General features: G+C 45.1%; 1 protein-coding gene across 1 annotated transcript in view; it reads right to left on the bottom strand.

The window, feature by feature from the left end:
- Positions 1-17414, bottom strand: part of STK32B (serine/threonine kinase 32B) — a 349859-nt gene that overhangs the window by 35733 nt on the left and 296712 nt on the right. The window contains exon 7 of the mRNA XM_029234880.1: positions 1899-2002. Within this exon, the coding sequence (XP_029090713.1) occupies positions 1899-2002 (104 nt within the window). The remainder of the gene's footprint in view (positions 1-1898; positions 2003-17414) is intronic.

Below are 17414 nucleotides of genomic sequence, written 5' to 3'. Positions count from 1 at the left end.
TTCATTTCTAATGCTTTCCAACTCTATGATCTTACAATATGTGTTAGAAAATTCCCATCATGACTTTCATCTTTTGGAGGTAAGGAGCCCCCTGGATCCTGAGGGAATCAAGGAACAGGGGGGTGATCACCTATCAGGGATGCTGTCACTGACATGATGGAGGAATTTCAATGAGGAAGGATAACTTCTAAATTCACACAGTCCATGGAAAAATATGAGTGTTTTTCAGTATAGCTTTTGGACTAAATGTGATCGTTTCCAGGATTAAAAAAACAGAATAAACTATTTGCATAAACCCATTGTGTTTCAAGTCAAAGATGAACAGACCAAGATATCTGGGAGACAGAGTCACACCAACCCATGACAGGCATTCTTGTTCACTCTGTCCCCACACCAAAGGCCCGATCCCACCATGTGACCCTCCCTCTTCTATTAAAAGTGGCATTTGGATCCCTAAGCAGAAAACTCAGATACATTTAAAATGAAACGTTTTATTTTGAAGCCCTTGGGGCTTTTTGCCAAGTCATCATCTTTGACTGTTCTGACTTGTATTCTGGCAGAGAATACACTTTCTGCTGGCAAATGACCAATCATGCTTAGGCCGACTGCTTGCCAAGGTCATTTGTATGATTGATTCCGTGATAAACATCATCTGGTGATGTCTGTGTTCTCTGGTTCATACAAGTATCATGGGGACCCTCATGTCCCCTCCTGGAGCATGTATATTAAAGAACCAGTACACGACAAAGGAACCAACCAGGGAGGTGGGGAGAGATGAATTGTTTTCATTCAGTGCCCGAGAAAACTCACAAGTTCATATACATATTTTTTGCATTCTAACAACATCATGTACTGTAGTATGTTTTTGAGGAATTCGGGGGAAATCACTGAGATCAAGAGAGACCCCAGTTGCTTGAACCACACGGTGATAACTAATGACACTCACATAGCTTGTATGGTTTTCCCACAGCTGCCATCATTCATTCCCTCATTCATTCCCATCAGTTATCACTGTGCACTGGGGGCTCCTGCCCTCAAGGGGCACCGTCTACCCGCCTTAATATGCATATATGCAGATGACCGTGAGACACTGTTAAAGCAGCATCCGGTGGGAGGAACTGACTCTCTACGCTGTGTGCTGGGTGCTGGAGCTATAAGGTGAGTTATATGTAAACTGAGTGTCCCAGTCTAGGGGTGCATCGATCCCAGGATAACTTCAGCACCACAGAATAGACTGAAAGGATGTTCCTATCCCCATTGTATGAAGGGGAAACCATGGTTCTGAGAGGTTAAATGGTGTCATTTTCAAATGATACTTGTGTAAGAAAAAAAAAGCCTCGAAATTCGTTTGTCATAATTCTTTCTGCTAAAATAAAACTGAGTTATTAGTTGCCAAATAGCTCCATTAGTCACCTTCAGCTTTTAAATTTAAAAGAAATAAAACAAAAATACATACTGAATGCCCCATTTTTATAGGACACTGCGCTAAGTATTTGGGGAAGGTTGGAACTAAAATAACAACAACAAAAAACCAAGCTGGAAAGCTGGGCACGGGCGCATCATGTTGTGGGTTGAAAGAGGACAGCGTTTGAAATCATGACACCAAGATGCTTTGGGTGTTTGAGCTGCCACGGATCAGCTGCTGAGCTTCACACAAGACCCTCCCCCTCTGGACATCCCTGTCCCTGTGAGTAGAATGAGGGGCTGGACCAGAACCTTGTTAAGAGCTTTCTAATGCTCAGGACCTTGGAGTTGGCACACGGGCAATCAGGACTGACACCCAGGGCCGGCATGGTGCACATCCAGCGGCAGGGCCATTCCACCCCACCCAAGCCTGGTAGAAGCTGAGCCCCCCACTTCCACAGCCCTCGCGTTCACCACACAGGCGCACATCTTACCCAGCCCCGCAGCAGCTCATAGGCCGTGACACCCAGGGACCACCAGTCAACGGGGTAGGAGTACCCAGGGCCTCCGTCCACATACACCTGGAACACTTCCGGGGCTGCCAAAGACAGGACAAAAGAACATTACTGCACATCTCACTTTCCACTCATTGCCTCTTACAGAGAGGACACGGGGCCAGGAACCCAGCTTTTTGGATGGCAAAGCCAGTACTCCATCTGCTATGCCACGTGGTTTCTGCACTCCGTAAGTCACGAGGTGGCTAGAGAACAAGGTGCAGGCATCACAGGAAACACCGGTGTGACACCTGGGACAGAATACAAATGGGGCAACCCAAGTGTGCTGTGGAGGGTGTTCTGTCGGGGAGGGTCAGGGAAAGTCTGGGGAGGAGGAGGGTTTGCTGGAGCATGAGTCACGGTCACAGCCTGGGGATTAAAGTCTGAGTTAAGAAGAAACTGCGCCCCCAAGGGGCTAAGAACCTTGCTAAATGTCATTCTGCTCTGGCACCAACACCAGGTCAGGTGTCCTAACAACTAGGATGTTCAGAGCCCTTTGTGCCTGGTGCCTGTCTCAGGTACGGTTTTATTTTAGCATAGGTGGGATCGAATATGAAATATCCAGGATAAGTAAATGCACAGGGACAGAAGACAGATCGTGGGTTGCCAGGGGCCGGGGGGGGGATGGGGAGCAACTGCTCACTGGGTTTCCTCTGCGGTGATGAATGTTCTGGAACTAGACAGAGGTGGTGGTTACACAGCATTGTGAATGTACTAAATGCCACTCTGTTTGAAAACAGTTCATTTTACATTATGTGAATTTCACCTCAATAAATAAACAAGTGGAGGGTGGAGGCCCGTGGGTGATGGATCCTCACTCCTCAGGGGGCTGCAGCTGTTCCAGGGTCCCCTGGCCCTGCTGCTTCCTAAGCTAAAGGGTGGTGGGTTCATCATTACCTCACCCCCAACTCATCAGGCCAGGAGTTGCATCTCCAGCTCTAATTGTTCATATTGGCTTCCAGGAAAGTCTTGGGAAATGTGGATCATTTCTAGCAAATTAATTTGTAGATATAATTCCATTTTACAGGTGTCAGAGCAGCCAAACTCTCTCGCAGGGAACCAGGACATGCTGTGTTTAAAGACATCTCGACTCAGTTTTCAGACTGGCATTCAGACGGCGTGGGATTGGGGAGGGCCAGATGAGGCAGATGAGGGCAGACATGGATGCTCAAATCTGGGCTCTGGATTGGCAACTGGACCACTGAACCTGACCAGCGGGCAGATCTCAGCTGCCCTCTAGAGACCCTCTCCATTTACTTTGTATTTTCTAGCACTTTCACCCGAGGGTTCTCCTTTCCTCTTCACAACAACCCTCAGGGCCGTGTTATCATTTGACACATTTTACCGAAGAGGTTCAGAGAGGGACAGAGGTGCACAGGAAGTTACACAGCAGGGAAGTTCAGAGCTGAGGTGCGCCTTATACACTGGTCGAATCCCAGTTTGAAATAAGGTTCGTATCAACATTTGAGTACACAAACATACCCAGTCTACGTTGGGGAAGATGTGATTGGGAGTTTGAGGAAATGTCCCTTTGGGTAATTTGAGCTTCCCACAACATGGTGTGATGGGAAACAGGAAGAAGGTCAGTGGGGCTGGAGCTGAATTAACAAGTTCTATTTGCCTCAGTTTTGTAAAACATGAACAAGAATCAACAGTGTGTTCATAGGGTTCTTATGAGGATTAAGGAACAACGCAGGCTGAGAGCTAAGCCGGATGCCTGGCTTGTCTATTGTGAGTGTTCCGAGAATCTTGGGCATGGTTTTTATTACTAGAATTGTCATTCAAACCTCCTCTTCTGATCGTGCTCAGCCTCGCCACGGTCCACCCAGTCAGCCTGGGAGGCGTGCTAAACTTCATCGTCAGCCTCGTGACTATCAGTCTACAGGCCCGCTGAGTTTGGCATTTCCAGCGTCTTTCTGTCCGCCCCTTCCTATCGATCCTAGATCAACCTGAATGCAAAGGCGGCAATCATGCCTGTTCATTAAACATCTAGTGAGAAAATATTTGATTTCCTAGCAGCTCCAGGCACTGAGCCGTGCTATTCTGCATCCCACTGGGAGCCGGAGGCTGAGCTCCAGCCCAGAGGGGCTTCCTTCCCTGCACCCCAATCTGTGTACTTGTCCTTCTTCCCTCCGTGCTGAGGGTTCCAGGACAGAAGGAGCCACATCATGCTGGTATGTGCATGTGTAGATGTAATTCTACAGAACCAGGGCCTCGACAGCTGCTGGCCCAGCCCATGTGCTCCGTGAGGGAGGCAGGGATATGCCCAGGAGTGCAGGCGACGCTGCGTGCCCAGGTGTCCCCATAAATCCTTGTGGTGCCTGGCAGCCCCATGCCCATCTGGAATGCAGGGTAGAAGCAGCAGCTGACCAATTCTGTCCTGGCTGTTGTGACCAACCAAGTGACAAACGTCTGCAGCCTGTGACCCCACTCCCAGGGAAGGTGACAGTCTCTCCTCCCTTGCACGCTGGGGCTGACAGAACATAAACAACCTTTATGTCACAGTCCATATGCCACCAGAACGGCTGCTTTAGTGGCCTGGATCAGTGATTAGAGGCGAGGGCATCATACAGGATTAGAGCTTGAAGGACAGGTACAAGACACATACCTGTCACCATCATTTCAGGTATGAATGAATGAGTATGGAAACTACAGTTTGCCAGGTGCTTTGTTAAGGATTTTACACGTACTACTTCTCTTCATCCTCCCAACCGCCCAATAAGACAAGTCTACAATGATCTCCACGTTCCAGATGAAGAGGCAGAGACATGAAGGGGTGTAGTTGGGTGAAGTGTCCCCAAAAGATATGTCCAAGTACCTGTGAACGGGGCCTTACTTGGAAATAGGGACTTTGCAGATGTAATTAATACAGACGTCAGGATAAAGCCATCCCGGATTCAGGGTGGACCCTTCCTAGATTCAATGGCTGATGCCTTTCTAAGAGAAAGAAGAGGTGGATTTGAGAGAAAGAGAAAGCCGTGGGAGAGGCAGAGCCTGGAGGGATGCGGCCACAAGCCAAGGAAGCCCTGGAGCCCCCGGAAGCTGGAAGAGCCTCTCCTACACCTCCGAGGGAGCAGACACCTTGATATTGAACTACTGGCTTCCAGAACTGTGAGTGAATGAATTTCTGTTGCTCCAAGCCACCACATTTGTGGGACTTTGTTGTGCAGCCCTAGGAAACTAGTAAGAGGGGCTGGGAACTTGCTCCAGGTCAGCCAGCTGGGATGGCAGAGCTGGGATTAGCCTCTCTCAGTATCTGATTCCAAAGTCCTTTCTCCTATACTGAGGTGACTTCCAGGGGTGATGGACTTACCTGAGGATGGGTCCTAATGAAAGCTGCTACCTTACTTCCCTCTGTCCCAGAGCCTGGCACTCAGCCAAGTACATGGTAGGTACTTAATCAATGCATGTCAATTTCACCCTGGTGCCATACAGCTGGTCCAGCACATTGCTTGCCTGCTTCAGAAGTAGAGACAGCTCACAGCCTAGGACTGTCAGCACGGCAGAGGTGCAGGGTCCCTTGGAAACCATCTTGTCATCGTCCCCTCTGTGTTAGAATTGGCCACCGGGCTTGAGGGGCGAGAGTGGCTTGCCTCGGCCACAACTCACCAACTCAGGGCTCAAGTCAGAACTCCTGGTCCTGACTTCCAGGTTCAGGGAGTTCCCATTATTGGAACAGTTAAATTCAGCCATCAATGCCAGATGACTCCCCCTCCTCAGCTCCTGTATCCCCTTCGTCCTCTTCGCCAACACATGGCCCTTGTTCAGATCCCCATTCCTTCCTCCTGGTCTCCTGCACTAGCTTCTCCACCCATCCTCTGGCTTCCAGAGTCTCCTTCTCCAGTCCGTCCTTGCTTCTGGGGGAGTTAGCTTTCTGACATGCAACTCAGACCACGGCAGTACCCTGCCTCAAGGTCTTCCTATCACGATGGCTGTTTCACAATCTGTATTCCCAGGAATGCCACCAGCCATGTTAGGCTCATAGATTTTGGAGGAGAAATGATTCTGAGGTCAAACATGTCTGGGAAATGACGAGGTTCAATTGCGTTCTTTCTTGTAGACTTCTTAGCGCCTTTAATGACTCAATAGCAAACATGGTTTGGAAATTTATTAGACTTGATCCTGGAATCTTTTTGATTTTTCAGTGGAACAGTACAAAGTACTCGGGCTGGAAACCCATGTGGCCTAGAGGGTGGTTTAAATTCTGTAGCCCCTCAGCTCCTACCTGTAGATCTTCTAAGCTGTATTATGGCCCAGGAGTTGCCCATGGCCACCTTGGGCTCCAGCTGCACACGCTGCTTGCCGTTCCTAGAACACCCTGTCTGTACATCTGTCTCTTTTTCTCTCCCCTAATCCACCAGGTTCTCTCACAAAGGGTGCAGCTTCAGAGTTACCACTTCTAGGAACCAAATACGTACCATTCTGCAGGCTTCTTTACATCTGTCATGTATTCCTCAAAATACATCTCTGCTATTATCATTTTCTTATCATTCCCCTCCCTCCAGACTAGATTAGAGCTTCCTCTTTATCCCCACCTCCCCCAGGCATTCTCTTGATTTTTACATTCCGGCTGCATTTTTGCTTATTTGTTTGCTTCTTGCTAGACTTTAAGCTCCCTGAGGGCAGGGACGGTCATGTTCTCCCTGGCTCCCCAAGTCTAGCCTGGCATGAAGAAGACATGTGGGCAAGGTTTGTTGACTGACTAAATAAATGAATGGTCGTATTTAAAAAAAGCAAACAACACCAGTACAGCCCTCGCTATGTGCCAAGCCCTGTTCTAAGTTCTTGACACACTGCTAATAAAAATAGCTCATCTCTCTGGAGCATCTGTCATGCACCAAACTTTGTTTTAAGAGTTTAGCAGGTATTAACTCATTTAATCTTCACAATGACGTGCAATTTGGCTAGCTGCAGCTGAGTCTCACTGAGGAAAGGACCAGGAGGTTCTGGGCTGATGCTGGCAAGGCTAGGACTGGGGGTTCCCTGGAGCAGAGTGAGTGATGAAGGAGCCCTGAAGGGGGAGCCCAGGACAGCAAACGACAAACCAAGCAGATAGCTGAAGTTGGCTATGGTCTCGCCCAGAAAGGACGTCCAGGGTCCAAGGTCTGGGTACACCTGCAGGGGTGATGGATAAATGAAATTTCCCAAGGTCTTCCAGAAAGAAAAACAACTAAAACTTCTTGCAATGCCCTCGTGGGGTAAGGGCCAACCCTGAATCTATTTTGAGCCATTGAAAATGTCCACTGTAACCAACATCATCATGCACAAAACAGTCATGCAGAGCTTTCTAGGACACAAAGATTCCTTCACAATTACCCCCACCCATGCTCAAAGCACCCTAAGCCCCAGATGAAGAAACAGATGCACAGAGAGGTAAAGGGGCAAGTTCAGGGCCGTGGAGACAGCAAGTGGAAGAGCATGGACTGGAAAGCTGCTCTTACCACTTTCAAGGGGCGCTCAATACAGCTGTTCCATTATTATCATGAGCAGTGGTTTTCTTTACAACACCAAGAGCTGCATTATTAATGTGGCCATTTGTTGAGCATCTACCATGTGCTAGAAGCTCTTCAAGTTTCTTTACATATATTATTTACTCCTCAGGAAAGCTAACATTTATGGGACACTTTCTACAGTTTCACATGCATTATCTCATTTTATCCTCAGAAGGAACTTGAGAGGCGAGTATGATCATGATCTCCATCTGAGAAAGCCAGGCTTGGAGAGGTGACACAGCTACCGTGGCTCTGAGCCTCATTCGAACCCAGGCCTCCCCCATTCTCTGGGGTCATCCAGAATGACGACCAGACCTTGCCCTGTCTCCTTCAAACTCCAGACATTACACCATCTTTATGTATATGCTGAAAATGAAAATAATGTATCATAAAACAGATATACATATACACACAATATATATACTCTATATGTTCTATACGCCAAAATCTCTCCATGGTCAATGCATTAAATCTGTGAATTCAATTGGAACGAAAATCAAGAGTATTTACGAAGGTCCAGGTATTCTAAAATTAGGAAATTAAGGTTTCAACATAGTCCAAAAGAAAAAAAAAAACATGTGGTTCGCCATTAACATGCACATTAATAAAAGTGGCTGTTGAATTACATTCCCCAGCAACACCTGTTTCCTTCCACGCTACATCCCCAGGATCTTTCACGGTGTGCGTGCATGTTGCACGCTCCATGGATAGTTGTGAGCCCACGAATGAATACACTGGGGGGAAATCGGCCTGCACGGAAGCTGCTTCCCCAGCACGGCCCAGTGGCATGGATAGATCAGCCCCACTTCCCACTAACCTTTTCTACCAGTAGCTGAGCAATTCTGTCAGTGCAGGTTTTAAATGGAAAGTGAGTCTGGATTCCAAGGGACATCAGAGAATTGGCCTTCCAGAAAAGCAAGAACATGGGGTGTCGTCTGAAAGACATCACCCCGAGGCAATGTAAATATGCATGTGGTGGGCTTTGCCCCCTATCCTCACCACACAGAGTTTACTTCCTCATTAGACTAAAAATATGGAGAAAAACCACAGAAACCACCTAAGTTATAATTATTGGTCTGATGCTTTAGCTCTATGAATATTCCTGAAGGCTTTGATGGCTGCAGTGGAGTGTGACAATGCTATTCAATGTCTAGCTTACAAGCTGACTGGCTTCCAGGATCCGTTTCTACAGGTAATTGCATCCTTCTGGACTGGGAACATAGAATTACCGCATTTCAGCCTAGAGGGGACCTTCAAGGTAATTTCCTTCCTCCCCTACCTTTTGTAGGTGAGGAAGCCGAAGCCTATTGGAGGAGTTCCATGGCTTCCAGCCCAGCTGGGACCAGAGCCCAGTTCTCCTGTCCACTGAGCCTTTCTGTGGCTCACACATCCCGGCTGGCAGGATGTGCCAGATCTGGACACCTCTACCTAGAAGCCCCACACAGGCATGGCATATTCAATCTGTCCAAGCCAAACTCTCCCTCTCCAACTGCCCCTTCTCCTGGGTTCTCAGTCTCTGTTGATGGGCTGCTCAGTTGTGCAAGTCAGAAACGTGGGAGTCTCATGGACCCTGCCCCTCGTCCAGCCTATGTTTTGGATCATGTGATTAATTCTCAAGACTCATCATTTTTCCCTTCCAGAATCTTCCTCTCTTCTCTGGTCCTTTTTCACTTCTGCTTGGACTCATGACAGCTCCTCCCCTACCCCAGCCTGGGGCCCTGTAATCCCACTACACTTACTCCTCAAACACCTTTCTAAGTCAGTAGAATCAGTGGAACGGAGAGACGGAAGGTGTGAGTGTAGTGATTATTCAACCTGAACCTGAACCCCAGCTCCCAGGCTTACTGCCACAGTGGCCTCAGGCAAAATGCCTAACATCTTATTTGTACCTTGGTTTTCCTCGTCTGTTAAAAGGAATAACGATGTCTGCTACATCAAGTTATTGAGAAGAGAAAATGAAGTTCTGTATGTATTTATTGAGCACAAAGTAAGTGCTCAATAAATGCAATCTAACATTGTTGTCATTTATTATCATTCACATGTTCAAATCACTTAATTAAAATCTTTCCAAATTTTTCTATTTACTGTAGAATAATGGTCAAACTCCTTAGCATGAAAAATTCCTAAAAATAGGTTCCAACCTCCTCATATTTTGGCCACTATCTTTATTATAGCCATTGTGCCAACTTCAAAGAATAGGACACACTTTATGTTTAATCTTCTATGACTTGCCTGGTAACCTTTACCTTATTTTTTATACTCATGAACTCCTACTCATACTTCAAAACCCAGACCAAATTTTATACCTTCTGTGGAGTGTTCTTCAAGTCCCTTCCTGTTTCTCAGTTCCCTTCTTTTCCCCTCTCTTGGCCAAGTACATCAGTGTTCTGGATTCTCACCAAACCCTTGTTGGTTCCTCCCTTGCAGCACTGATCATGCCGTACTGTAATTAAGGATATACATGTCCACCGTTCTCACTGGACTGTGAGCTCTTTGAATAGGGGTATGACTAAGTCACGGTCAAAACGTCAGGGATTAGCACAAAGCTATATGTGAGTCATTTAGAACAAGGACTGACACAAAGCAAGTTCCAAATAGATGTGAGCTAGTTATTATTACATCAATTCATTATTGAATGGGAAAAGAAATGCACACATAAATGAAAGACCAACTCACAAACGTACATGTTGTACGTGTTCCCCAAATGATTCAAGAGCTCCATCATCATTCTTTGATTAGAGTGTGTGGAAAAGCTTTGGAAAGCAGAGATGAGCAGGGTGCCTGGCCTCTGTCTGGATCCCTTGGGGGCAATTCATGTTTCTTTGGCTTTTTATCTTGGCAAATGAACTCAGATATTAATTTGAGATGAAATGAATCTGCTGCATCAGTCTGATAATTTCTTTCTATCTGGTGATGCTAGTAGTGTTAATAGTAACAGAAGAGTCGTTTCATTAAGGTATGTAAGACGCTGCTCAGGTGTGGACCAGTAGGACCTTACCTGTCTGCATGAGAAAAGGAACAGCAGGGAAAGTTTAACTGGCTGAGAAGCTCTGATGAGGTACAGAAATTAATGATGCCCCAGTACCAGAAAACTACTTCATGTTAAATGTGTCAGATTAAATTAGTAAATTAAAAAAAGAAGACCCTTGGAAAGTTTTCAGAGAGAATGATGGAAAGTGCTAACTGAAAGCACAGGGTTAGAATCAAGTGCATTTTACACGGTTAATATGTGAAATGGGTGATAAACATCTAAACAGCATGTTAGGCTGATGGAAAAGTTCATTTAGATAGTGCTACTCTCTTAAAGGATTCCAAGATCTCTGTTTATCTAAGGCCCATAATGTTCATTAAAATTTCCCACTGTCAAAAGCTTTGGTGGGTACACAAGTACCACGTGATCTGGCCCCGCCATGTCTCCAGGCTCACTCTCCTTGCCTACTTTGTTCAGGCCAATCTAACTTCCTTATGGTTCTTTTGATGTGACAAGCTCCTTTTTGCCTCAGGGTCTAGGCAAAAAGTTGCTATCTCCTGCAGTGCTTTTCCACCTGTTGTGCTGAACAACACCTACTCGTCCTTTACAACCTAGATGAAAAGTCACTTCCTCAGCAAAGTTATCCTGACCCCTCCAATCTAATCATCTATCCCATCAGCGTCTCTCTTTTTCCACCATAATCCTTATAAAGACCTCAAACAATTCTACTCTGTTTAAAATATAGGAGGTGGAAAGAGTGTCACTCCCAGCCTAACAGTGAGAAAAAGCTAGATCATCTATGAAACCATAACTTTTCTTGAACTCAACTAGTTTGAAATTTAAGGAAAGACGGGTGCCTTCGAGAAGGTTTGGGATGTGAATCCTGGCTTACCTTGGGAAGAGCATGGGAAGAAAACAGGGCTGCCATAGAAGAGAGTAAGGAGACTTAAGATGCTTAATTTAACTGAATTGCTGAAGGTTGTATAAGAACTTAAGTGAGAGAATAGAACTATTGTTTGTCCAGATACAGGGGGAATTTGCCTTACTCACAGACTCCTCTCTACATACCCTCACTGGGTACTCATGGCAAAGACTGGGCACAAAGCCTTTTCCTTATATGAAAAGGCAAAGGATAGAAAAGCCGAAATAATTTTGAAAAGAAGAAAAAAGTTGAAGGACTCTCACTACCTGATCCGGGTATTATTATGAAGTGAAAGCAAAAGTATGAGATTAGTCAAAGCAGAAACAAGTAGATCAATGGAACAGAATAGAATCCAGAAACAGACCCATGCATTTATGGTCAATTGAGTTTTGATGAAGTTGCAAAGCCAGTGCAATAGAGAAAGAATCGTCTTTTCAACAAATGCTGGATGTAACAATTGGACAGCCCTTGTAAATCAATGAAAATTCACAACACATTCAAAAGTGAACTCAAAATGGCCTATAGTTCTAAATGTAAAACCCAAAAGTATAAAACTTCTACAAGAAAACAAGCAGAAAAATCTTTGTGACCTCATGTGAGGGAGGAAAAGATGTTTAGAATGACACCCCGTACATGATCAATAAATGAAAAATAAAAAATTGGACTTCATTTGAATTTAAAACATCTGCTTTTAAAAAGATGCTATTAAGGTAACAGAAAGACAAGCCACTGACTGGTGAAAATATTTGCAAATATATCTGGCAAAAGACTTATAACCAGAATATATAAAGAATTATCAGAACTTAATAATAAAAAACAGATGACCCAATAAATTAATGGGCAATGATTTGAACAGATACTTCACAGAGAAGGTATTTGGATGCAAGCAAATGAAACTATATTCAACAGTTTGTCAGTTTCTTAAAAAGTTAAATGTACATTTACATATGACCCAACAATCCCACTTCTATGTAATTATTCTAGAGAAGTAGAAACTTAAGTTTATATACAAACCTGTACGCAAATAGTTTATTTATAATTGTGTAAAACTGGAAACAACTCAAATGCCGTACAACTGGTGAATGGATAAACCGAACGTGTATATTCATCCAAAGGATTTCTACTCAGAAATCAAAAGGAAAGCTACTGATCCACACAACGTGGCAAAACCTCAAATGCGTTATTCTAAGTAAAAAAAGCCAGATTCAAAAGTTTGTAGAAATATGACTCTGTTTTTGTGACTTTCTGGAATAGTCAAAACTATAGGGATAGAAAACTGATCACTGGTTGCCAGGAAGTGGGATGAGGGAATCTTGGAGGTGATGGAGCTGTTTCTCTGTCTTCATTATGGTGGATTAATTTACTGGATTACATTAAAAGAGTGCATTTTACCGCATGAAAGTTGTTCCTCAAAAATAAGCATCTCGAACTATATATTTATCAGTTCGATGATTTGCAAAGTGATTGTCTCCCTCACAAACAGCCAAACTGATGAGGGCAGGAATATTGCCTATTTGTTCACAGACGTGTTTTCAGCCCATGGAACACTGTCTGGCAGGTGGAAGGTGCTCAATAAATCTCTGCTGGATGGATGAAGAGATGGATGGATGAATGGATGGATGGATGGATTGCCAGGTTCTCAGGAAAGATATTGGGCCCTGGAGCCTCACTGGCCTGGGTCTGAATGCTGGCTCTGTCACTTTCTCTGGCACAGGGGTAGCAAACTTTACTTCCTTTAGCCTCCATCATTTCTACAAGGAAAGTACAAGCATGGCCATGGTGCCTCCACAGCCACCTGTGTTTGCTCACTGGGGAAAGGAACTCATCACATATGGTGAGTACGGACAGGGCACCGGCCCAATGATCTCCCAGGGCACCCACCACCCCCCAGCCGACCCAGCTCCTATCATGAATTAGGATTTGGTTGGGGTCTCTTTTCCCGATTAGACGGCAAACTCCGTAAGGCAAGGGAATGTCAGATTTGGGTCTGGGCTCCCAGGGCTTAACATATACTAAATAGTCTGAATAATGATAACAGCAACAATAATAATATCAGTTACCAGTCTGATGCATCTACACTTGACTTTACGTTATGTACTTTCCATAGTTACATCATGAAATCCTCACAAACAATCTACTAAGGCAGATTGCATAACCATTAATCCCATTTCTTAGATGAGGACGCTGTCGGGTCCCGTGGTTTGACCTTCACCATGCTGGGCAGTTTAAGTGTATTACGTTGGCTAATGGGATTTGCCTAAGTTCACCCAGCCTCTAAGTGGAAGACACCCAAATCACGCCACACTGAAGCCCATACTTCATCGAGACCCATTTCTGGCAAGCCCGATTGCCCATTTTCTTCTCCAAGGCCACCCATGAGGCCAATCCCGTGAGTCTCCAGCACTGGCCTTTCCACTGGTTCCATGGCCCTTATCATGGCATTCAAGACCCTGGTACTTTGGCTTGTTTCGTCTCTCGCTCTCACCTCCTCTTGTTCTACAAGCTATAAAAAAATGGCAGTGCTAGGGTCTCCCAGCCCACCATGCTGCGTCACTCCTCTATGCCTTTGCTCGGACTGAAATGACCTTTCCTTATCCTCGCCTGGCAGGTGAGCTCTGAGCACACCCTGAGACTTTGACTCCTCAGATGGTCCCATTCTGGGGAATCCATCTTGACAGGGACCTGCTTAAATCCAGGCCTGCACAGCTCTCTGCCCCACAGATGTTGAGCCCCTTTGACCCCGGAGAGCATGACTCACCCCTGTGTCCCAGTGCCTAACTCTGAGCCTCACACCTCTGAAACACTGTATTTGCTGAAAGAACACTCAGCTCTTCATTTCACCTCAGATGAATAAACTCTGAAGCCCCGGGAGGCTGCTGGAACATTTCTGACTTCTAATTTGGCACGTTTCAGAGAGGTTTTTTTTTTTTCTCTGTTGGTGAATTCCATCTGCTCTTTTAATGAATGAAAATTTAGTACTATGCAAATATTTCTTCTGGGATCATCCTTCGTGAGCAACCTTTGGGAGCTTACTCATCAGCCCGTTCCCTGAATCCATGTTTGGAACATTCTGGGAACTTGTTATTGAGCCTTTGAACTGAACAGCTCAAGTGAGCGAAATCAACAAACCTGCCACTTGATAGCAGGAATGTATAGCCCTGGGAACTGCAGGATGTGACCTGAATGAGAGAGTTTCCCTCTCACCCCCATTTTCCCCACCAACCTCCCACTGCTTGGCACTGCCAACCCCTACAGTCTCTGAAAATATATCCATTTGGTAAATCAGCTGTGCTCTCTAAATCCCATAAAAATCTCTCCTGTGCATTCGTTCACTAATTCAGGACTGAAGCTCCTTTAATTAGAAGGACACCAGAAGCCCTGAATCCTAGGTACAGCTGGGACAACACACTTTTTTCTTGTCTGAGAAATGTGACTTTCTGATACAAGAACTCAGTGTCAAAAAGGCAGCTTGGTACAGTGGCGAAAGCATGGACTTCAAAAGCAATGTAAGTGCCCATCAACAGATGAATGGAAAAAGAAGATGTGGTACATATACATGATGGAATACTATTCAGCCATAAAAACAAATGAAATAATGCCATTTGCAGCAACATGGATGGACCTAGAGATTGTCATACTGAGTGAAGTTAGCCAGACAAATATCACATGATCTCACTTATACATGAAATCTAAAAAAATGATACAAATGAAGTTATTCACAAAACAGAAGTAGACTCACAGACATAGAAAACAAACTATGGTCACCAAAGGGCAGGGGGGGAAGGGATAAGTTAGGAGTTTGGGATTAAAATATACACACTACTACATATAAAATAGATAACCAACAAGGACCTATTATATAGTACAGGGAACTCTCCTCAATATCTTGTAATAACCTATAATGGAAGAGAATGTAAAAAAAGAATATATATATTTATACATATATATACATACACATATACACACGTATATATAAAATGAACGTATATATAAAATACGTATATATAACGTATATATAAAATGAACCACTTTGCTGTACACCTGAAACTAACCCAATGACTGTAAATCAACTCTATTTCAAGAAAAATTTTTTTAAAAAGCATGGACTTCGGACCCAAATAGACATGGCTTCAAATTCTGGCTCCATCACTTGCTAGCTGTGTGACTCTGGGCAGGTTAGCTAACCTCTATGGGCCTCAGGTTACTCATATATAAAATGAAAGAGATGTAGAATTCTCATGTGGATCTTCTGGGGATTAAATGTAATGACAGACATCTGGTAGGGTCAAAATACATGTTGGTTTTCTTCTCCTTTTTGACAGTGGGGCCTCTGGGTCAACCCTGGTCTGCTTTCCCAGAGGCTGAGAGCCAGGACAGAGCTGCATCACAGATGAGTGGGAAGCCAGGGCATGAGGCTGAGGTAGCCCAGGAAAGTCTGATATGAACAGTGGCAAAGCTGGGGCAGAAAGGTCAGGGTTGGGAGAACATTGTCTTGAATTTCTCCAGTGGTCCAGAATCTACTATCCTAGAGATCAATTTGCTTTTTGGAAATAGCCTCAAGGCAGTGGGAACTAATTTATAGGATTATAGAGGTGGCTCCAATTGGGAGATTCTTCTTTTATGTCACCTCTCTCCTCCATCCTCCCTCTGGAGATGATGACTCCTCCGGCCTCTACCTGCCCCTTCTGGCAAAATGCTCCTGGGCTTAGAATTGGTGTTCTTCTCTCCTGTGTCCTCCCTGGGGGATCCTGTCACTGCCGTGGCTTTGCTGCATCTCCGTGCCGGTAACTCCCCATGCACAGGTGGAGTCCACATCACTCTCCAGTTGCTTGGAGTACATCTGAATGTCTTGGAGTTCCTACAGACCTCACTTTCAAATTCATCCTTCCCACCGTCCCCCACACCTGCTCCTCCTGCAGTGTTCCCTGCACAGTGATCATCACTGTAATCCCCTCTACTGCTTGATTCAGAGGCCTGGAGGCAGCCTTATCCCCTCCTTCACTGCCATTCTCCATCTCCATGTCTGATCTCTGTTGAATCTTAAAGCAAGGACCTCCTTGGATAGAACTGCCCCAGCTCTGGATCCTTCTGGAATGGGATTTCAGAAAGGTCATCAACAGTGAAAGCCTTATTAAGGTCTGTATTCAGCATCCCAAGGGGATTCTGTGAAATGGACAGACCCACTCATTGTATACCCTCTGGTGTTCACACTGACTTGGGTCTGCTCTCACCACCAAGGTCAACTTGGGTAGGTCCCCCGGCCTCTCTCAGCCCATTTCCTCAACTCTAAAATGGGAATAAAGAATTGCACCTACTTCATGTTTGTGAGGATTAAATAAGGTTATGGATGGAATGCCTGGCACACACATAGTAAATACTAAAAAGTATTGTTTTTACCATTATTTATTGCCAAACTTCATTTATGTAATCTATTTAGTAAGTTAAAGATGAAGGACACAAGGAGTCCATTCTGGGGAGACGACGACATAGTTTTTGAATCTCCACAATCCACCTATAAACAATGGCAGAGCAGATAAATAGCTAAACCAAAAATCATGGGCAATATTTACTACAAAGCTAGGTTGTCCCCCCAGACCCCAAACTATAAGCAGGTGGGAACAAACCAGCAACAGTGACAAACCCTCCATGGCAGTGATTTCTGTACAGAAGGAAGCAAAGAAAATAATAACACAGCCTATGATGGACCAGAGCACAGGGGAATTCAAAATAGTGAGCCGACATTGACTGGGAGGCACAGCTGACCAGCCTGAGAATAGCAGATGAAACTGGGAGGGACTTGTCCAGACCCATCTCAGGTGAGTGAAAAGGGCCCTTGTTAAGTTTTGCAGGAGCTGGAGAGTCTGGGACACAAAATCGCTTTAATCAATCCAGCCAGAGCTCCCATATAGGAAAGATCCCAGGGAGAAACTGTTGGGAATGAAATCAAAACTGAGCAGGAAGGGGGCCCCTCAGACCAAAGAAAGAGGAGGTCCAGATAGAAGTGGGCAAGTGGAAGTGGGCAAGGAAATCCCAGGTAGCAAGCTGCCTTGGGATGTGACATGTCACTTAAA

The sequence above is a fragment of the Monodon monoceros genome, unplaced genomic scaffold, assembly GCF_005190385.1.
Source record: "Monodon monoceros isolate NGI ecotype Baffin Bay Population unplaced genomic scaffold, NGI_Narwhal_1 Super_Scaffold_20, whole genome shotgun sequence".
Classification (NCBI taxonomy): domain Eukaryota; kingdom Metazoa; phylum Chordata; class Mammalia; order Artiodactyla; family Monodontidae; genus Monodon; species Monodon monoceros.
This window is presented reverse-complemented; position numbering and strand designations above follow the sequence as displayed.